General features: G+C 31.9%; 3 protein-coding genes across 3 annotated transcripts; all 3 read left to right on the top strand.

The window, feature by feature from the left end:
• Window positions 1–1,077: 1,077 nt before the first annotated feature.
• HELRODRAFT_63798 (hypothetical protein) lies at window positions 1,078–4,866 on the top strand (the record flags this gene model as incomplete). The annotated part of the gene is made up of 4 exons (XM_009011085.1): window positions 1,078–1,258; window positions 1,661–1,834; window positions 3,471–3,578; window positions 4,661–4,866. Coding segments are annotated over 4 exons (669 nt in total), but the record flags the coding sequence as incomplete, so codon positions are not given.
• A 3,836-nt stretch (window positions 4,867–8,702) lies between these two features.
• Window positions 8,703–11,667, top strand: HELRODRAFT_187926 (hypothetical protein). The gene is made up of 8 exons (XM_009011086.1): window positions 8,703–8,933; window positions 9,352–9,537; window positions 9,895–10,027; window positions 10,173–10,306; window positions 10,440–10,515; window positions 10,605–10,705; window positions 10,779–11,442; window positions 11,503–11,667. Exons 2-7 carry the CDS (start codon window positions 9,393–9,395, stop codon window positions 11,015–11,017), a joined length of 828 nt encoding a protein of 275 aa, XP_009009334.1. The 5' UTR covers window positions 8,703–8,933; window positions 9,352–9,392; the 3' UTR covers window positions 11,018–11,442; window positions 11,503–11,667.
• A 1,575-nt stretch (window positions 11,668–13,242) lies between these two features.
• HELRODRAFT_63267 (hypothetical protein) lies at window positions 13,243–22,233 on the top strand (the record flags this gene model as incomplete). The annotated part of the gene is made up of 5 exons (XM_009011087.1): window positions 13,243–13,444; window positions 14,352–14,482; window positions 19,143–19,259; window positions 19,436–19,579; window positions 22,066–22,233. 5 exons carry the CDS (start codon window positions 13,243–13,245, stop codon window positions 22,231–22,233), a joined length of 762 nt encoding a protein of 253 aa, XP_009009335.1.
• Between the last annotated feature and the right edge of the window lie 469 nt (window positions 22,234–22,702).

Consider the following 22,702-nt stretch of genomic DNA (forward strand, 5'->3'; position numbering starts at 1 on the left):
TCTGCAGTACACTTTCCTCCTCTCTCCTCAACACCCAAGTTTCACCACCATATATCATCGCTGCTCTCACACATGCTTTATATACCCTCCCTTTCATCTTCACTGACCATTTCTTTCCACACAATACCCCACCCAGTTCCCTAAATTTCATCCATCCCACACGAACTCTAGCCGTAACTGCGCTCAAACATCCTCCATCCGCATTCAGCTTATCCCCTAAGTAAACAAAGCTTTCCACTCTTTCAATACCATCACTCAACCCCGTCCTTGCGTCCGTCCTATTAATCACACCATGAACACATTTCTTACATCTGAACGTGCCTTCCACCTTTTTCAGTGCCCCCCTCACACCACTACATCTCTTATGCACCCATTTCTGACATCCTATACACAATACCGAGTTAGCCTTCACTCTCCTATCACATACCCCACAGGGGTCTATTTTACTTATCACTCGTTCCCCACCTTCCTCACTCACCATTACCTTCGTCTCACCAATATTAACTTTTAACCCTTTCTTTTCAATAACACTTTTCCATCTGTCAAATTTTAACTGCAATTCTTCCATGCTATCAGCCATCAAGACTAAATCATCTGCATACAAAATCTCAAATAACAACCCCTCCATTATGTTTCCACACACAACATCCATCACAATTGCAAACAGAAACGGTGATAACACTGATCCTTGATGCACTCCTACCTTAACACTAAAAGCGTCCGACATCCCCCTTCCAACCCTCACCTTTGTCTTTGCCCCTTCATACAGCTGCATCACAGCTTTAACAAGTCTCTCATTCACTCCTTTCTTCCTCAACGCCCATTCAATGACCTTCCTCGGTACTCGATCAAAAGCCTTTTCTAGATCCACAAAACACATGTACAATCTTCGTTTCTTCTTTCTATAATTCTCCGCTTCCTCCGTCATGTCCCTTCTCCATACCCTAAACCTCTCCTTCTTGACTTCCAAAACCTGCAACCAAACAATGTTACTCTTAGCAGCTCTTCCCATAACCACAATTCAATTTACCAAACAATTTCAGTATAAAGTTAGTGAATTTGAAGTCGGTGACACTGGATGGACGAAGGCCAATCCACATAGCAGCACAGTATGGAGATCTGACCATCATAAAGTTGATAGTCAACGCTGGCTCTCCACTCAACGTCATTGACAACATGGGCTCGACACCTCTGCATCTAACATTGGAGGCGGGCTACGATGATGCAGCTATGTATTTCGTTAAAGAAGGTCTTTTTTGTCTAGAATGGATTATTTAAAGGAATATTTTATGGAAAAATCACTTGTAACACTGGGATAGTTTAGTTGTTGTCTGCTTAAAATTGTGTTCACTTTTCAAAATTGGTAACTTTATGGCTATTAAGTTAGCAATAATTTTAATTTTGCTCGGCTTTTTTTATCTGGCCAGCTTATTGTTTTCATCATAAAAAGTTAAGCAATTCAGTGTTACTTTTTAAAATAATTTATTTTGCATGCAACTGTTTTTTGATTGATTCATCATTTTTATCTTTGAATTCTGGTTAAGTATGGTGTAAATATTGTTATGAACTATTTTTATAATAATAATTGAGCAATTAGTTGTAATGACTCAGTCACACAAACGTTCACAAACAATTATTTAACATCTCATCATTCAAGGAGCCACCATCAATCGCCCCTTCAAGTACCACATGGGCGAATCACCCATCCACATGGCAGCCCAATTAGGGATGGATCGGGTCCTCGACTGCATGCTGAAGAGGGGTGGCAACCCTAATTTGCAGGAGAAGACAGGGCTTACCCCGCTCCACATGGCTGTCCAATACAGGCATTGTAGTACCTCACTGATTCTCTGCCAGGCTGGAGCGTATGTAGATATACCAGATAGGAATGGTTCGTATTATTCGTGGTCTTCATCATTACCTTCATGTTTCTCTGTTGTTATTTGAAGTTTAAATTTTCATTTTTGTTTATATTATCATATTTTGTCATATTTTTTGCTCATTTATTTGTATGGTCATATTTTTTTCTTCATTCATGAGGTTATTCTAATTAGTTTCCTTCAAAAATTTCATTTTTTATTTTGTGTGTGTGTGTGTGTGTGTGTGTGTGTGTGTGTGTAATTGTATAGTTATGTGTATGTTATACATAATTCACATACACTGCATGTATAATATAGCGCGTATATATATATATACATATATATTTATATATAATAGCAAGCCTACTTCAACTCTATCAAAACAATCTCAAGGTCTTTTGATGCTTGCACATGTTTGTACTACTACTAAGCCATTTTATGATACACTATGCAACACCATACATTTATCTTTCTGTTTTCAATGTAAACAAAAGTTGTTTTCAAGTTCTTCAGTATGATACAACTTGATGATTTATTTCTATATTCTGCTACCTGCCAGGCAAGTCACCATTCTTCATGGCGCTGATGCAAATGTCGTGTGACATGGTCAGGACACTTCTGCCGTTTGTTCACAAGTTGAATTCAGTGGACGTCGACGGCAGGACGCCACTGCACTACATCGCCAGTGCAAGGACGTCGTCCAACATCAACGATATTGTCGACCTGCTGCTTGATTTCGGGGTGGATGTTACCAAATGTGATAAGGTTGTCTATGTGTTTAGAAATATTTTTTATCATTGAGAATCTGTTGAAAGTTATTCTGCTATGTTTATTTATGCTGCCTTTAAAGAAATTCTGTATCTTTGACCTATATTCTTTGAAAATTTTCAAGCTTTGTTTCTTTCTTTCTCCATACTTTTGATAACAATGCTATTTTATCTGAGCTTCGAAATATTTAGCATCTAATAAATCATTTTAAACCTACTTTTTCGAATGTATTTGTTGCTATTCTCTTCTTACATCTTCAAAAATTATTTTAGATTTACTTAAAGATGTAAGATGTTTTGAGTCATAAATAATTATAATAATTATTTGAATTCTAGATGAATAGTTGAAACATGAATAATAATAATGTGTGTAATGTTGGAAGGACGGAAGGACTGCCCTCCACGAAGCAGCTGCATCTGGCAATGTTGTTGTTGCTGAAAAACTGCTGGACAGAGGAGCTCAATTGAACATTGTTGATCAGGTGTGCATCATCTTTTCTCTCTTGCATCATGTTTATTCCTCATCATCATCGTATCACGTTCTTAATTCTGTATTCTTCCTTGTTTACAATTTTCAAATATGATCAATTTCATGTGAGATTTATTATGATTTTTGTTTATTTGAGAGTCAGGCAGGACTAAAAGGGTGATTAAGACTCTGGTTCATTTCATGTATCTCTAGTAGAATATTATGTTTGAAAAACTTATATCCGAAAAAGTTAATAGTACATATTATTTTTGTTAGACTCTTCTCAGTATCTTGCGAATGTACATTTTTAGATGATGAAGTATTTTTAAATTTCACGGTAGATAATTGGTGAGACGCCATTGCTTGTGGCATCAGCGTACAATCGGATTAACGTCATGAAAATACTCCTGTCCTATGGAGCCGATCCAAACATTTGTGACAAAAATTTAAAATCACCTCTACACAAAGTTCAAGTTTGTCAAAGTGAATATCTTTCACCAGTTTTAAGCTTCACTATTTTTATTTTTATAATTTTTCTCATTTATTTGTTGGTGATTAAACAATAATGATAAATCTGTCCAAACGACTAGTACAGCAGAAGGTGGACATTGTGATGGTTTGTTGTAGTTAGTTATCCTATTAAATTAAATGGAAGATTATTCCTGCTCAGTCTAACTTGAGGCTATCCAGGGGCTCCATTCTAATGAAATGGAACGAATTACTTCAAATATACCCTGCACAGTGTAACCTACTTTATCGCTTCTTCAATAGAAATTATTAAATTATAAGAATTAAAACGCAAAAGATAATTTTAAAAAATTTTGTACAAAAATTTGTAAATTTACAGATAATTATGAACTTTTTCGAAATTGATCAAGTATCACATTAGAAGTTAAATTTCTAACAATATAAAAATTATGGTTAAAATAGAATTTTAAAAAAGTTAAGTTGAATAACGCTTAAAGGGTCCTACATAAAACGAGCATGAGCAGAAACTGCAGTGTAGAATGTTGTTTTAAAAATAATTGAATAATTGGATATAGAAAAACAAAAAAAGTTGTTACTCTGTTTTTAAATGCCAAACAACTGAATAGACTGGTCCATTTAAAAATTGTGACATACATGTTCCATATGAAATTGGATTGATGCTTTCAACATTCAAACACATCAGCATAACTCAATCATTGCTCCAGTCAATTTCACTCTTGTGGTGTTACATTTGCCAACACCTGTGCACGATCTCGTGTTTCATTTTGAATCATCTTCATGGAATCATATTTCATTTCATTTATCATAACACCACCAGTTAGCAGCTATGTTTTATAGTTTTGTTTTTGACAATTTAATTTGTTTACTATTAACTGTTAGTCTTTTTCTGACAAAATAACTAAATATATTTAGTTAAAATGTTTAACATTAAATCAACATTTGTATCTCACCGTCGCTTTTTTATAATTTATTACAAAACTAACGTTCGATAGAAATGTAACAGTTCTATAAATATTGTGCGGCGGGAATAAGGTTGCATTGATTTTGAACAGATTCCACATCATTAGGCTCTAAAGTTGCATGCTCGCAGCTGTTGCTGGAGGCAGGTGCCAAAGTGAATGCCTGCGACAACAGAGGCTGCTCAGTACTTGATGAGTGCATCTTCTCTTATGGGATGACCAAGGATCAATCCTACCTGATGGCCATCCTGCCCACTCTCGTCCAGGCTGGTCTCACGTTGAGGCCTCCTTCTCGAGGGTTCGTCTGTTTCTCTTTCAAATAAAATTGTCTAAACATTCATTAGATCATGAAACTGCAGTTGAGATAAGAAAGTTCGTTAAAATTTGAGATTGTATAACTTAAAAAATATTCAAGTGCGTTTAATTTGTGTTTTTTAGTTTACGCTTACTTTAAAGTTCTACATTAGTGAAAATTTGGTCTATATGTTAAAATGAATAAATTATGCAATGAACAGGATGAGCAGAATCTTGCAGAACTCTCCTCTCTGTTGTCTGGCATGGAATGGTGAGCTGGAAGCCACCAAGTTCCTTATCGATTCTGGATGGGATTTAAATGGAGAGACCTGGATCAGATTGCCAGGCAAAACTCAGGAGGTGTCCCACTAGTATTGGATCTTTATTTAATTATATTTTTTTTCCTTTAATAATATTTGTTCTCTGTTTAATATTTTTTCTTTGTTTCACAATTTTTTTATTTGCTAATTATTTTGAACACCATGCATTTTTAATTATTATATTCATATTTCATTGAGGATGGTTACAGTGATAATAAAGAAATGTAGATGAAATAAATTCAAGTCTGATCAAAATTCAAAATTTGTTCATTGAACAGATAGAAGCATTCTTTCAAATCCTCCGTGAAATCTCGCACCAGCCATGCAGTCTGCAGCGAATATGTCGTACAGCCATCAGGGAGTACCTGACTAATTTGACGCAAGATACAGACATCACGTCGTCCGTCATGTTCCTGAACTTGCCATGGATCCTCAAACCCTACATTCTTTGTAATGTTACGCTGGACTCGCTCTTCCATTGACCGATTGTTATCTATCTGCTGTTTTATTTAAATTTGTTTGGCTTTATTGTTGAATTATCACCTTCCACACTTACTTTATTTTCACTTTTTAATTTGTTTATTTTTCTATAAAATTGACTACCGCTTTATGATGTTTTCTTTCTATTACATTTTTTTACAGATTTTTTGAAACAAAATTTTGATCTAGTCTTTCATATATATTTTTTGATTTTCACTGAAACTTATTCAATCTTGTTTTTTTTTTCTTTTGGATCAACTTATTTAGCAATCAAAAAATATCTCTGGGTAGGCCATTTATTTTCATTTTTTTATTCTATTTTTTCAACGAAAGTAAAAAATTTTTAGTCATCGTCTTTTATCAATATGCTTTTTTATTGTGCTCAGTGGCTTTGTGTGATTTTCAGAACTACGTAGTACGAGCGATGATGAACATTTGTTGCAATCATATGCAAGCATTCAGACGTGTACTGCTTTCATCTGTGTGACTATCTTCATGTAATAATTATAGACTTTTTGATATGCACTCTTGTGCATTAATTAATATTATATGTGTACAAACATGTATGTCGTATATGTAGTGTATATGTATATACACATAAATGATGTTAAACTATAACTTATACCTAAAAAATTATTCTTCTGTTTTTTTGTTGTTATCAATAATGTGCTTGATTATTCAGACGTGATCGAATGACTATCATTGTTTTCTGTTTTCATTTGCATTCCCTGTTTACAGATCAGGACAATCCATCGATAAGTTAGGAATATCAAGTGAAGGAACTGAAGAAAGATTAATTTCAAACTCATTTTATTCTGTTTTGTGTTATTATGTTACGCAATAAAACAGTATGGACTATTGCTCACGCCCTTGCAGGCTGACAGCTTCATCGACAGTTCTTTAAGAAGATTAAATATTATAACTACATATTATATAAACTCTCACACTACATTGTTTTTTCAATTATATCAAATATTTTTCGTTATATATTAATTAGATCAAGATATTTACATCACTAATTGTTTTGAATAGTTGGTTTTTTATCACTATCATGGGTACTTATTTTGTTTTGTTTTTATTATTTTGAAAAAGGATATACATGTACAAGTGTCTCTTGATTAATTATCTGGCAAATGAACATTATATATGTTCCTGTCTAAACCGACAACGATTGAAAAGCTTCATAACGTCAGTCTTTTCGTTTTGGAAAAAAAATTGAAAAACGTTCAAGACATGTCCCTGACGACAGTCCTCAATCTGAAAACAAAAAAGTCGACAGTCACTCCATATTTCTCCACCATGTCTCATCAACTATAGAACAGTTCGACATCAGGTGAATCCTTTTTTTAGGGGGGACAGGGCGCATGCTGTTTGAGTCTATCTTAAGTGGCGTGCAAAATTTTAGACATGTAGAGTGAAATAGTGTGGGAAATGGAATTTTTTTGTTTGAGGGATGGTATTTTAATTCTGTTCAATCAACCAATGATCTTATTTTTAAGTCGAGATTTCCGATGAGTTCAACACTGCTCCCCGATGATTTTAAAAACAGATGATTTTAGAGATCGATTAAGAACTTCGTAAATAACAAAGATAGAAAATAGGGTGGAGTTTCAGAGAACCCACTAACAATTTTTGTTGCAATCGTACACAAATAATATACAATTTGTGATCGGGTATCATGTAACTTCATAAAATTTTATAACACGTCAAGCAACGCGTGTAATATGCCTAGGTTTACATTAATTCTGACGTTCCGCTATTTTACTCTGATTAATTAAATGTTTCTCCTATATACTAAACATTTTAACCGCAGGGCAAATAAATTTATTAATATTATATTTGTATATGTATCAAAAAACCGCTTCTGTGTGTCAAAACGTTTTTAACCTTAAAAATCGAACATGGCTATCGGTCGCGTTACTAAGAACTAAGAATCTGTTGGCTTTATATTGAAATAGTTGAAAGTATAACACTGATTATCGGAATTTTAAAAAATAATGGGCTACCCAGGCTGGTATGGAAGTAGAGTTTTCGTCAAACAATTGCGTTGATAAATTCAGTGCAAAGGCACAACACACTCGCAAGCGAATTCTGATAGGCCTGTATAATTTAATACAATTTTAGAATCTCTTTTTTTCCAGAAAATTTAATTAGTTGTTTGATAGCACAAAAAATCACTCAGTTTCATTTTTATTTTTAATAAAACCTCTACTTATTTTATTTATTTATTGATAACATTCCTTTACTGTGATCTTTATAATATTTGTATAAATTATTCCATGATACGTGAGGTTACGTTCATAATATTTGAAGCACAATATAAAACAATAAAAAGAAAAATGTGGTAATAAATATTAAGTTGCAAGAAGCAGTCAAAAAATTTGCGTGAAGTAGAGAAGTTGGTTCAAGTTGTTTATACATTAAGTTGAAATTTTAATTATATCAGTGCATCGAAAAACTAACAGCCATCGACTTAACATACATTGATTGTATGTTACTTATAGTTAACAATTGAGTAAAGTTAATTTGAACGTGCTACGTCAACATGTTTATTTGCTAGATGTTTTGAGTGAGGGTAATGATTTGCAAACATATTTGTAATTATGTTTAGAAAGATTTTTATTAGTATTATGTGAATATACTAGTTTTTACTTTCGATAATAAGTGCCTATTTATTATCAAATAAATGAACCAATACAATGCATTACAAATTTTTATTAAGTCTCAAAACCATCAATGTATACCAGTAATGTGTACCCAACAGGTACACATTACTGCACAAGCTTACATATACAAAATCGCATAAACCATACACACATGCACCGATTCAATTTATTTATACGTTATAAATCTGTATAATGATGATTGAAAACGGCAAATAATGAATATTATTAACAGTCTATTTCGACTCAGTCAACCGGTTGACTGATCACTTGGCACAAGCCGGTTCGCTGCAGTGATGCGGTGTTTTCTGGTTCAAAAACCGCATAAGTTATTCAATTATTGCTTTATATAAGATTTTCAGTTTATCTACCCATCATATTGGTATTCAGCAGTATGTGCGTTGCAACTGACTTTAATTAACGTAAATTATTTATACTTAACATTTTTAAATAATAAAATTAACTGACGGATTGATCCATATATTATGGAAAATTTTAGTTTTTAGTAATATTTCTGAAAAACACAATGATATTTATGCATGTAAATAAATAAATACGATGTACTAACATTATTAACTAATATTTCGTTCATGTTTATTTCAAAAGTTCTTGTTAACAATTGAAGACTAGCAAGTTAGTAGAATTGTTTAAAAGTTCACCAATTCTTTTGTTATTCAACGCTCAATAGTTTGCAAGTCACTTAACAATGTATTGCGATTCAAAATTTCGATATGAAACATTAAAAGTTTTAATGAACTCTGCTCAATAAAATTTTTATTCGGTCTGAATTTATGAAGTTTAAATAGTTGATAAGAAGTTGTTATAATGAAAAATATCTTAAAATGTTCTTTAGCAATAATTAGCCGCATATTAAGTTGTAATTCCTCATGTTTTCTGAGTTATATCTTTGACAAGAAAGTATTCACCTGATCAAACGTACCGTAATTGAAAGACAAATAAATTTTCAAATGGATTACTAAATTATTCGACAATATGGTGAATCATTTTTTATACAGATTAGAATATTATGTTAATATGTGCATTTTTTCAGATTCAAGAATATCACTACCACAGAAACTCAAGCAGAAAGATATGCCTGCCAACGTGAAGCTAGGAGTTCTCGTGTACATTTTTTGTGTGTTAGCGTTCTGCAGCGCATCAAACAATGAAACAACAAACAGCTCAGTTGAACTCGCTCATTCCACTCCGACCATACAAACCACCGTTCCAATTCCAAGTATGCATCAGCTTTTCATTGCATTCGCTCATTGATACGTACAGGATTAGCTGCATTATTGCGTTATGCATTGTTTAATGAATTAACAATTTTCCAAAAAGTTTTTATTCAAGCTGCTCTACTTTAGGGCCAAGTTCCAGCTTACAAAAATTTTCTTTCGTTGATCGACTATTGAAAAAATTAGGCTTAAATAAAACATCTCTCTAAGTTTACAATATATTTTCTGTAGAATAACTGAACTAAAAACAAGAGGTTAATTATTGTTGTTATTTTTAAACGAGTGGTTTGAGCTTATAAAAATTCAAAATAATGGCTTGCTATAAATTATTTTAACACAAATTGTTTGTTGACTTGCAGTTCCAAAGAATGCACTCTGTGAAAACGCAACCGGATCAATTCATAAATGTTTCGATGACTTTGCGACATATTACAAACTCAATGTTTCTTACGTTGACAGTTCCATGGTGAATCACCTTATTTCAAGTTATTGGTATGCAATTATTTTTATTACTACAATGAATATAATTAATAACATTATTATATTGGTTTAATTATTGAAGACGGTTTTCTAAAAAAAAGGTCGAAGATGTCATAATTTTGTTCATTCAATTAATTTATTTGAATGATTAAATTAGCAACGAGAGCGTGGCATACGACTGCCTCTACGAAGAAACGCTGAACAAGTCTGCCTGTTCAACAGTGGCCAACTTAGCACAGGCCAACAAGACGTTCAACTACGCATTCAGATGTTCATCAGATGGACTTAAAAGTAAATTTCTTCTGTCCGTGATAATAAATTTATTCTATAACATCACCAGTATTAACGGACCGCGAGAAACTTTTTATGAAAGTTTCAAAATATCGTTGGATCATTTAAATACATCAACCAACATGATTTCCAGTTATGCAAGTTTCAACTCGCAACTGCTCAGCCAATGTTTTGGAGCACTATACGTACACGAATGTCCTCCTTTGTGGGTTCGTCAATAAATAAATAATAAATTAACTTTAATTTAAGTTTTTCTCTGTTTTTAATTATTTGAACAGTTTAATATTTTTAAAACCAGATTAACAAGTTCATTAACTTGTAAGAATCGAACTGCAGGTGGAATGCTTGCCTCTTTTGAAGTTTTAAAGCCGCTTAATGATAAATGCTTCCCAACAACTAGTAAATAATTTTGTTTTCAAAACATAGTAATTGTATAACTTGCAATAAAGTGTTAAATTTCACTTTCCAACAGCCCCCAAAGACATCCCACTCCTACCAAATCCAGTTTCTCCAGAGGGCATCACGGCCATCGTAGTCATCGTATGCCTAACAATAATTGTTATACTAGCTGGATTTTTCTTCTGGCCGAAATGTCACAACCCGAAAGCAGGATGGTTCCCAAAGAAGAAATCCAAATATTCACCTGACGTAAAAACAGTTGCATATCCCAATATCGCCGTAGGAACTGCACCTGGAAACTCCAAGGCATAAAAATTTAAAAGATATACCTATTTATTTTATAACACCAACATTAAAATTAATATTTATGTTTGTAACAATGAGATGCTAATTTGCATGAAATTTCAACTATTTATTTGATTTAAATCAACTCAATTGAAGGGATATTATTATTATTATTATTATTTGTTCTTTTTTAACGGCATGGCACGGCATGATGGTGCCGGCTATGGTGTGCCCAACTGGAAGGCCTATTGGTAGAGTGCTCAATAATGGTATTTGACAATATATTTTATTGATTTAAAACACATTTACTGTTTTAAAACTAATAGTTATTTTAAATTTGAAAGCACTTAAGTGAAATAACGCTTGGAAAATATTTTTTGTAAATACATGTTCCCATTACTGCCATATTTCTTCAATGTTAATTAATGAACGAATATTAAATTGTATACAAAGTAGTTACATGTATTATACATTTGATAACTTTGAATTTGTGCTCAATTGCGGATTTTAAACTTTAGCAAAAAGTAATAAATAATAGAACAGATACAAAAATAAAAAAAAATTTTAATACGACTGATGATGCACAGAATTCTTCGCTTTGCTATTTTTTTGTAAAATTTTAAATAAGGCCAACGTTACACAAATAAATCCTTAAACATCATGTGCAAATTTTAAAAGATTAATTTTGTTTATTTTTTAGAGGAATGCATCCATCTTGTATGGAAGAGGAAAATGGAATATTTATATATTTAAATACATTCATTCGTTGTGGCAATTAACTTTTTGATGGCTTTTAACCTAGGACAAACTAGACAGTAAATCACGAATGAAAATTAAACAAAAATTCAATATGAATATTCCAATAAATTCATAAATGCATTGCATTAATTCCCATTTCATTATACTCGTGAGATTCCTCATTCCTCTCCATAGCTTGTGAAGAATGCATTACAAGAATTCACGCAAGAATGCATGCATGCTACATCACCTCTGGATTCCAAATTTTTCATCGTTCAAATTTTCGTGACACCTTGTGACAAGGGGAGGGGTTAAAGCTTATGTGATATTCCATTTTGTTTTGTCCTTTTCCATTTCTATAGTGACACTCAATAAAAATGTTGCTAGGTAGTAGTAATGCTAAAATATTTTTATCAAAAAAGGTTTTAAAGTTTTATATATTTTTGGTACGCATCAAACAAATTTGCTTCTTTCATGCATTTTATCAATTTATTCATGAAATTATAAACGTGCATCATTTGTGGAGTTAATGTAGTTGATTTTAATTTTCAAACATTATCTTTGATATGCATAAAACATTTAAAATTTTTAGCAAATAACTGACATTTTTCACAAAGGGGGGGTCAAAAAATTGTGACATACTTTTCATAGAGCGGTTTAACAATTTTTGACCGCTTTTGTCTGAGATAGAGGGAAGTCAAAAAAGCGCAAAAAAGCGTGATAATTATAAAAAAGAATGGCGAGTAAAAATGAAGATCAATTAACTACTTTTATAAAAGCCCCTAAACCCATTACGGTGATATTGCTATTAAATGGCTTGGCTGAACCTGAAAAATCAACTTTAATTTAAATTTTATCTCTAAACTGAATGCATACTCTTTTATGTGATACAGCTTTTAAAAGATTAATTGCATCACAATTTCAAATATCTACTAGCTTTCCTTTAAACACACTCAATAGCAATTTTATCAGTAAGTACCTAAAGGGTCGGAGATCACGCCTCGCTTTCCTGCAAAGTCAGCATCAAATGATACAACTATATATTAAGGTCTTATAGATAGGAAGGTAGTGTATATCAACATTTATCGTGTATATTAAACCTATTTGTGTTTGAAAAATTATAATTTCTGCATTTTTTCAACTTAACCACTTTGTACAGCATTTTTCGTAAGCATTAAAGAAGAAGAAATAAAATAATAATTTGTGTATGTAATGAATATGATATAAATAAAAGTATAGTTTGTATGCATATGTGTTAGTATGATGTACATAGTACATTGTAACGTTACATTAAATGACCTAGCCACCATCGTACCGTTCGTTGCTCACGAGTCCGTCTTCACTAACGTTACGTTTTTATTTTGTTTCTCAGCGTTGTGAATTTGAGAGATACTGAATTCGCGTTTAAAATTTAACGTCAAATTTTATTCATATAGAATATATAAACCTGACTGCTGATAGCTTCAAATCGTGCCCTCGCCAATTCAGATGTGCTGTAGATAAATTTGTGAAACATGCAAAGACGAATAATTATTCCCAGTGCAAACAGCAACATTAACAACAACAACATCATCAATGACCACCACGCAGTTGTTAACGAAAATAGTATTACAGATCGGAAAAGTAGCGAGTACTTAACGCAGCTGTTGAACGATAAAAAAGCTCTCTTGGGACTGCCAGTAGTTTTCCAACACCTGGATAAAATTCTGGATGAAGGTCATGCCTTTTTCTTTTCTAATTTTCTGCTCTCTATAATATATAAAAATTATTGTGGAAGGAATGAAAAATGTAAACATAAAATATAATTTTACTATCAAATATCGTAATAAAATAACTATAAAATAAATAAAGAATGCCCTAACATTCCTAGAATAGAAATTATAAAAATAAAATAAGAAGGCAACACATACACTACCAAAGTTGAGCTTTATGTTCTTATGCCTTGGGATATTTTTTTTACTTTAGTAGTGAATTTAAATAATTTTAATTTGAGATTTTGGAAATTACAAATTATAATTTGATAATATTTTTATAATAATTTTGTTCAACTTGTAACTTGAGCCTTATGAAGCTTTTTTAAGGTTTATAAAATATAAATGTTTAAATTTTGAAAGTAAGTTAACCACTGATTAACTATTAATTACAGTATAATTTTAATTAGATCAACATTTTTTGGAAAAATGAATTCTGGTTAATTGATAATGCTAACTAAATTCCATAAATTATCTCTTTTCTTTGGTATATTTTTTATATTTCTTTTTAATAAATGCGCTTTATCGGTTAAAATTTTAAAAATTTTACATATTTCCATTTTTAACTTTTTCACTGAGGCAGATACAGAACTGCTTCAATTCAATTAGTGTACTCTTAAATTTTTTTATTGTCATCTGATTTTTAATGTTACTTTCAACGCTCAAAAGGTTTCTTGTTTTATGTTCTGGCCATCACTGCATTATACACTCAATTGGTTTTAAGTTTTTCAGTTTTGTACAGACAGTGTTTGATTTGTGTTATTGAAAAGCATTGGCACAACCCTAACCCTCCTACTAATCGAACTAAATGCTCAACAAAGATGTGACACAAAGTTTATAAAATAAAAATGATAAATTTACATCATCTGCAGAAATTAATAAAGTTCGTAGCCACCTATTCAATGTTTGCTCCAATAAAGAATCCTTGAGTCTGCCGGAACCTGATGGACCTACAGTCACGCTGACTGAAAAATTGCCTGTTCCAATCTCCACCTACCCAGATGTTAGTAAAAAAGTGATCATGATGCTCATTAATTGTCTGATTATTTTTTTTTCACTTGACGAAGTATTATGTAAAAGCAATAAAAATATTTGTTTCCAACAGTCATTTGTTTGAAGTCAGTGAAAAAAAGGTATCGTATCATTGTTTTATCGTGTAGAATGTGAATAAACTTAACATAGTTGCGTCTCATAATACTTAATTCATTGTATTTATTGGAGGCCTCATCACAGACTTTATTAACATTTTTTAATTTATTTTTTAAAATGGATCGTAAATATTTTATTAAATTACATTAACAAATTTTTTAATGAATATGTTGCATTAATCAATCACACTTTGTTTAAATAACCAATTGGAAATTATTCAGTCAATTTTCACTAATCTAACACATTGGCTTACTTGTAAATGGCTAAATGATTTACCTGCCTTAATAAGCATCAAATATTAACATTTGTTAAGTTTTAATTAAAACCAACTTTACTTTCACCATAAATATTTTCATATTGTAATCAACTGTAAATCAGTTTCACAACAATTGAACATCATTCTAAATTGCATGATACTCTAAGATATTTTATACAAAAGTTGACTACATTTTTTGGCTCTTTTTGCTCTTCAAAATACATGAGAGATTTTAGATACTTTAAAATCATGATTATAGTTATGCTTATGTATATATGGTTGATATAAGAATAAGTTTAACTTAGTTTTCTAAATAAATTAGGTAAGTAACTTAACTTAGAAACATTTAAAAAAAACTTTGACTTAATTTATTATAAAGGATCATGCAGACACTCACCACAATACATTAATTATTCAATTAAATAATTAAACGATTTATTTGTGCATTTAACAAATCTGACACCTGCTTTCAATTAGTTTCCATCCACAGTATATGAAATTTATTGTTTTAGTTAGTCTTGGGTATTTATCTTTTTATTTGGTGATGTATGCTTTCCTTTGTAACATAAACTTAGACTGAATATATTTAAAAAAAACAAAACGTGGCACAAATGACTTTTTACCAAAATGTGTTGCGTGTGTTTTTATGTTCTTGTATGTGATTAATATATAGTAATATGGTAATGTATGTAAAACTTTGGTAATGTGCATCGTAAACGTGTATCCTGATTACATGTGTGATAGTATTTGTGAATTTGTATCTGTCATGATATTTGCTTATATTTTCTCTATTTTCTCTATGCATTTGCTGATATATATATATATATATATATATATATATATATATATATATGTATCTATGTTTGCTGATATGTGTGTATGTGTGATTTTGTGCATATGTGTGTGTATGTGTTGATAGTCTTCAGAGAGTAAGATAACACATTCCCTGCCAATGAAGATTGATTGACATTATTCAATCAGTTGTTGCTGTTTACATGTAGCCGCCTCAGCCAATACACTTAAAAGAACATTTAACACTTTTTAGCACATTTGATCACACATACATACGCACAAGATCATTTGTACAGATGCTATCCAGATACCTTGGTTGCATGCGAAATCGCACACGCACCGCACACATGTACACACACACAGACACACGCATGCACACACACAGACACTTATATATATATATATATAACTTAATATATATATATACCAGTACTCACAAAAGCACGCACTACACATACCTAGATTGCACATATGTATAAATAGAAGTGGACTCCAAACATACAAACATTCAAACTCAAATATACTCCTACAAGAACACAAGTATTAACAAACACTAAAAATGCACAAAGTCAGCAAAAAAGGGCAGACATTCAGAGGCACAGAAACGTTCATGTAAGCTCATACAAACAGTAAATTCACACATACACACATACTCCAGCGCACCAACACAGCAACAACTACACCCATCATAACATAACTTATCATTGAGTGTAAGTATGATAGTTTCACACATGTTCTCAGTCTTCCATTGCAATGTTGAGTGAAGACTACATGTAGAACTCTGGTAATGCATATAGTACTTTTGTAATACGCTTTGTAAACGTGTTACTTTGTATGTGTACATGCGTGTGTGTATAGGCTAGTCTGTGTGCGTGCGTGTGTGTGTATGCTGATTTGGCTGGATCTGGAGTTGGTTGGGTAGAGTATATAAATATGGCCTCTATGATATTACTTATATAGCTCACATGATTTTTAAAAGACATCGCGTTAACTTGAGTTTGACGTTTAAGCTAGTCAATGCATAGCTGAATTAGCTAACAATGTTATTTATGATCGGACCTTAATGGTTTCATTACATTGCTAATATTGTAGAACTGATTGAATTTTTACTTCAGTTTAATAATGCTTTAAATAACATTCGACAGGCATATGGTCTTAAATATTTAGCTTTTTCCAACGTTGTTGATGATATGCGTTATTATTATATTTTATTGGGATGCTTTTGTTCTGTCACTTGTTTGTGCACATATGCCGTTGTTCAATTTGTTCAACTCGTTCAAGAGCACAAAAGTCTTTCATCTTAAAACTCTTCAAACACTACACCAATTTGTTTCCACGTGCCATGAATCAATCTATGAACTGAACATGCAATAAAGGCGTGCCAACGTGTAATTACTATCTTCTGCAGTGTGCTCATGTAATTAGTTGCATCTCTAATTTTCATATTCAGTCTAATTTAAGGCCACATATGAATGAACAATGAATATAAAACAACACACACACGTAGGAGAAAATCACATACACGCTATCAACAATTGAGGCGCGCACAAGAATAAATGCATATTTAGCTAAAAAAAACATTTCATAACAAGTGAATGTCCTACGCATAAACTGCAAACATATTCCGTGCTGAAAAACAAACACGCATCTAACAACATGACCAAACAACAAACAGCACGCTCGCAGCAACAAACAATATGTTGAACACTCAAACAATTGATGCTCCACGCACGCTACTAATCACTTTCTACACACAACAACAAAACAATTCACACGCACGAACATATACACGCACGCGCACGCAGTCAAAAACTTTCTACACGCACAACAAAGAAAGACAATTTCTGTCCACACAGTAAGGGATTTTTTCATTTCGTTTGCATTTTTGTTTGTGTTTGCACATAAACCTAACGATTTATGTGCAAGCACACGCATGCTCACACTTAATAAACAAGCAGTTTATTCACACTCACCAAAACAATTCACACATACAATACAATACAGCAGAAAAAGGATTAATACATATAGAGCCAAGGAGCATCTTCCACGCACAACAAACAATGCACTTATCTGCATGAACGCTCAGTTCACTTACATACTAAGATTTTCTGGGGGCAGCTGATGTTCGAGTTGTCGGAAATTGGGGTTTTCCAGCACATGATCGGTCGAAGCATGTGTTACAAATAAATAATTTTTTCACAATTACTTGATTGGCAGTCTGACGAAATAAAAGAAAAGGTTTCTTTATGTGTTGATGAGAATTGTTCAGTCTTATGATTTTTCGTATTTTTAATATAATGAAATGACCGAAAATTAGTTGCAAAATTCTCTTGTTTTTTTTTTGTTTGGTTTAGTTTTTTCAACAGTGGATGTGTAAATTGTTTGTTGATTAGCAGAAGCATACACGCATCTCCATCATTGTGTTGTGTTTAAAATTCGACTCTTTAGTTGAACTTTTTGATTTATGTTGTTTCTGAGTTCTTCTTCTAAATATGCGTTCATGTATCATTGTTCATATATCCCTTTCTTGCATGCATAGATCGTTGCGTTGTCATTTCTTCTGAATGCCTTCATGTACTTTTAATCATGATTTGAAATATTTTAGTAACATCATTAAAATCCAGGCTTAGTTTAATCTGTCGCGTTCAAATTTGACTAAACCGAATTATTGTCTTGAATAATGAACGAATGTATGAGAATCTTGTCTTCAAGCAGCTAGCGGCAAGTTACATGTTTTAAAGTCTTTCTTCCGAAGATTTGCTGTTGAAAGTTGCTGAAAAACCTTTTTTGTGTGTTTATGTTAATGATGTGTTCATCGTTTACTCACACCATTGAACAAATTTTTTGTTACAAACATCTGCTGTTTGTTTAACTAAGGGTCCTCTAGCTAGAATTAGAATCTTAATTATTTGGTTATATTAATAAAAGTAATATTCTTTAAATAAAAATATTATGGTTGCGGTGATAACCATGTCGCGGTTGATAGCAATTCCTCTGAAGTTAGAAACTGTGGAGATGTTCTAGTAGAAAGGATTTATGACGTGTCATTCCTTATAATAGCTAAAAACTGTTCATATGTAACGTGCATACTGAGATCTTTAACTTTGTTGTTTATTGCAACCAATGTTTGCTGAAACATATTTTTACAAACCTAACATTCAGTGTACTTATTAAGTGTTTTTTGGTTATGAAAGGCTCATTGTAAACGTTTAACATAGTTGATGAACGCAACGCTGATGTATGCAAGCATTTCAAAGTCGGTTGTTTATAATTTTTGCACTATGTTCTCATCATTAATTCATGGTTGAAATTAACATTTAACTATTCACATTTGAAACATTAGCACTCACTAACGCCACAACTTCTTTTTTATTTACTATAATTCCAGTGAAATCTATACTGGCTGGCTAGCTTCGATGCTTTTTTCAGACAATTTAAGATTGAATCCTCAATCATTTGACTACAGTTCAATTTTGTTGGTCGCATCTTGGGACCTCGTGGCATGACAGCCAAGCAGCTGGAGCAGGATACAGGCTGCAAAATCCTGGTCAGGGGAAGGGGATCGATGAGGGACAAAGCAAAGGTAACGTATAATATGCTTTGTTAATGTTTTCACTCTTAGTAACAATATCCAATACTAAACGGCCATACAACGAGAGTGCATGCTTTCAAAATAACCAGGCAATGACGCATTCAACTGAACAGCGCGATAACACAGCACTTCATAAACACCACATGACTGCATAATAACAACAACAGGAGGAACAAAATCGTGATAAACCAAACTGGGAGCACTTGAAGGAGGACTTGCACGTTCTCATCACCGTTGAGGACACAGAGAACAGAGCAAGGATGAAGTTGGATCGAGCTGTTAAGGAAGTTAAGAAGCTGCTTGTTCCCGCTGTAAGTGATTTTGCATGCTGGTTGGGCTGACTGGTCAATTGGCTGATTGGTTGAATTATGTACGATGTTTTGATATGCGATCTCTCATTGATCTATGGTAATAAATTCATTTTTGAAATATTTTTTAATTTTCTATTGATTCATTGATTTCGTTATTTATTGTTTTATGGATTTTATTCATAAACAATGAAGCATGGTGGGTCAATTAGTTTCAACAATATACACTTAGTTTTCATTCAATTCAATTGTTTGTTTTTTTTTGTTTTAATTTTATTTATTACTAAAATTATTTTGATCCTGCATTTTTGAATTAAATATTTAATTTGAAGGACTTGTCAGAATTTTGTAACACGCTGTGAAATTTTTATCTAGCTTGTTATATTTTTAAATTATATGCTTGCTTAATTTCTTTTTTCATGTAAAGAGCCAAACAATACCTACCAGCTATGTTAATGGGATGAGCTCTGTATTCAGTTTAGTTAAGTTATTTACCAGCAGTTATAAACGGTTTAAGAAGGAATGTGCCTGTCACAGCTGGAAGTCATTCATTTCATATTTTTCGAGTGTTGTTGCTTACACCTTGTCAACTGCATCTTTCCTCCTCTACTATGAATTTGCACCAAACATCGAAGATTCCATTTGAAATTTTACAAAAACCGTTGGAGTGTGAAATGGTTTTTTTTATACTCAGCACTTCTTCTCTTCTTCGGTACTTTCCACTGTTACCCACGTTTATTTTCTTTTATTTACCTGTGAGGGTTGGCACTCGTCACCCACTCATTCATCACTTTCCCTTTTTTTGGCGTGCTAGACCCTCCACTCATTCATCACTTTGCAGTAAAAAATGTACAAATATGTTTGTTGTGATTTCAATCTCTCTTATGTAAACAATGGCATGTATTGGTTGCAGTACTCTAGTACATGGTGCTTGTGTTGTCGGTTTAAAATTATATTTATGTTAGTATATATATATATATATATATATATATATATATATATATATATATATATATATATATATATATATTGTTATATTTATTGTTTGTTATTTATTTAGTAATCTATTTATTTTTGTAACTGCTTAACATTTATTTAGAACAATAACAATTTGATTAATGATCTATATTTTTGTATAAATAATTAGTATAAAATTTCAACGTTAATAATGATCATTCTTCAATATACTATATTTAATGAAAGTAAATAATAATTGGTTGAAACTTTGATTTATTATTGGTACAAAAGTTTAACACTGCTTGCTGCAAATACATTTGAATGATGAACATTTGAAAGCTGAACATGATATTCATAATGGTTAAGTGCCACCATAAACTAAGTGTTTAATAACTACATGATGACATATGATGACTTGTTTACATTATGTTCTTGCATTGTTTCCATTTGTTTATGTATTTAAAATGTACACCAGCCACTCTTGCTTCTTTTCTGCGTATTTATTTATCAAGGTCTCTTTTTTTATTATGTTATAAATATTGTCTGATTTTCCCAATGAGTTATATATTGCAACACGAAATAAGATTACATGATTTATGAAACGTCATAAAAGATTGGAAATTTTTTGTATAATTTTGTGCAGAGAAAAAGTTAAGAATTATTTTTTGTTTATTTTCACTTCTTAATTTTAATCTGAATGAGTTGCAAGCTAGTCCAGTGTGTAATTTCAATTTCACAAACTGTCTGGCCTCTTCAATTGTAGTTACACGGTGATTGTTGTGTGACGCATTATGCAACAAAATAAAAATGAACATATGCTGTTTTCTACTGCATCATTCGCACATGTCTGTCCAATCGTTTTGTTCGATTGTATTTGTACGCAACGTAATCATCAATCACCTACAATATTTTTTGGATTGATTCAAATAGTCTCAAAATTTTGCGCTGATTTTTTAATTTTACTATGTGCTACGTTAACATTTGTTAAAAGGACGCAATTTTTCTTTTTATAGTATCTTCGTTGTTTTATAGATATTTCATGTTTTCTTCTAGTCTAATTAGGATGTTTTGAATAAACTTCCTACTGAAAGGCACGGAATGTTTAAGCAGTTAAGATAATTTTCAGACTAGTTCAGTTTTAAAAATACTCTGCATAAGCATTTAGTAAGTCATATACAACATTCATATACAACATTCAATTCAATGAATTCAAACACTAAACGCTCGGCATACATAACGAACCTCTTCCTTCCGAATAAGCGGACTTTTGTTGATACTTGGCCTGATTAAGCGAATTGAATAAGGTTTTCCTAATATGATTTGCTTAATTAATTCCTTTCTTGAAGATTTGTTTCTTTATTTCTGAAGCCTTCGTTTGGCTATAATGAAATTGATTATGGTAATATGATTTATAATTGAGCTGTAAAATCTTTGACATTTACAATGGTTTTATATGCTGATAAATTTTTAAGTGATAGAATCTCTACCATATAATGATAATTTTTAGAATTATTATGCACAATACTTTGCAGGCTGATGGTGAAGATGATTTGAAAAAGTTACAACTGTTGGAATTGGCAATCATCAATGGCAGTTACCGTGAGAACACAGTACCTGTACTCACCTCACAACGTTCGTTATCCTTCACTCTTCTTCTTCTTCTTACATTTTTCCATAATGCCCGCACTTTAAAAATATAAAATTCTTTTAATTGTTTCTTTATTATCTTCTTTATGTATTTTCAGTTTGAAAACTTTTTCGTTTTACTTCTGTATATCTTGTCATCATGTATAGGTGGGAATCTTTTTTAAAATATTCGTAACGTAGGAGAATAATTTTGGAGAGTGCGCATTTTTAAATTTTAAGAAATTGATACAACCTTAGATGAATTAGGTTTTCAGCGCAGCAATAGATGATGTTTTGTTTCTGTTTTGTCTCTGACGTTTTTGTATTATACATTTTTTGAGTTAGTATTTCAAATATAGGAGTTGAAAAGGTGATTAGAGTTCATAAATGTAATTAGATTTGAAAAATTTGGAAAGGAATTAGCAAGTCAGATTTGCACAGACATGTAAGAGAAAAGAATTGGGAAAGAAAAGGTAGGTGTTACTCAGTAAAGAGGAGAGCAAACAACGAGTCAGATTAGATCTATTGTTGGAGGTCAATGCA

The sequence above is a fragment of the Helobdella robusta genome (genome assembly GCF_000326865.2).
Source record: "Helobdella robusta unplaced genomic scaffold HELROscaffold_1, whole genome shotgun sequence".
NCBI lineage: Eukaryota > Metazoa > Annelida > Clitellata > Rhynchobdellida > Glossiphoniidae > Helobdella > Helobdella robusta.

Bases quoted from the DNA above. Each gene is read 5' to 3' on its own strand.
- HELRODRAFT_187926 (XM_009011086.1), top strand. From the start codon at position 9,393: ATGCCTGCCAACGTGAAGCTAGGAGTTCTCGTGTACATTTTTTGTGTG. The intron at 10,028-10,172 runs GTATGCAATTAT...TGATTAAATTAG, and splicing joins CACCTTATTTCAAGTTATTG to CAACGAGAGCGTGGCATACG. The intron at 10,307-10,439 runs GTAAATTTCTTC...CATGATTTCCAG, and splicing joins TTCATCAGATGGACTTAAAA to TTATGCAAGTTTCAACTCGC.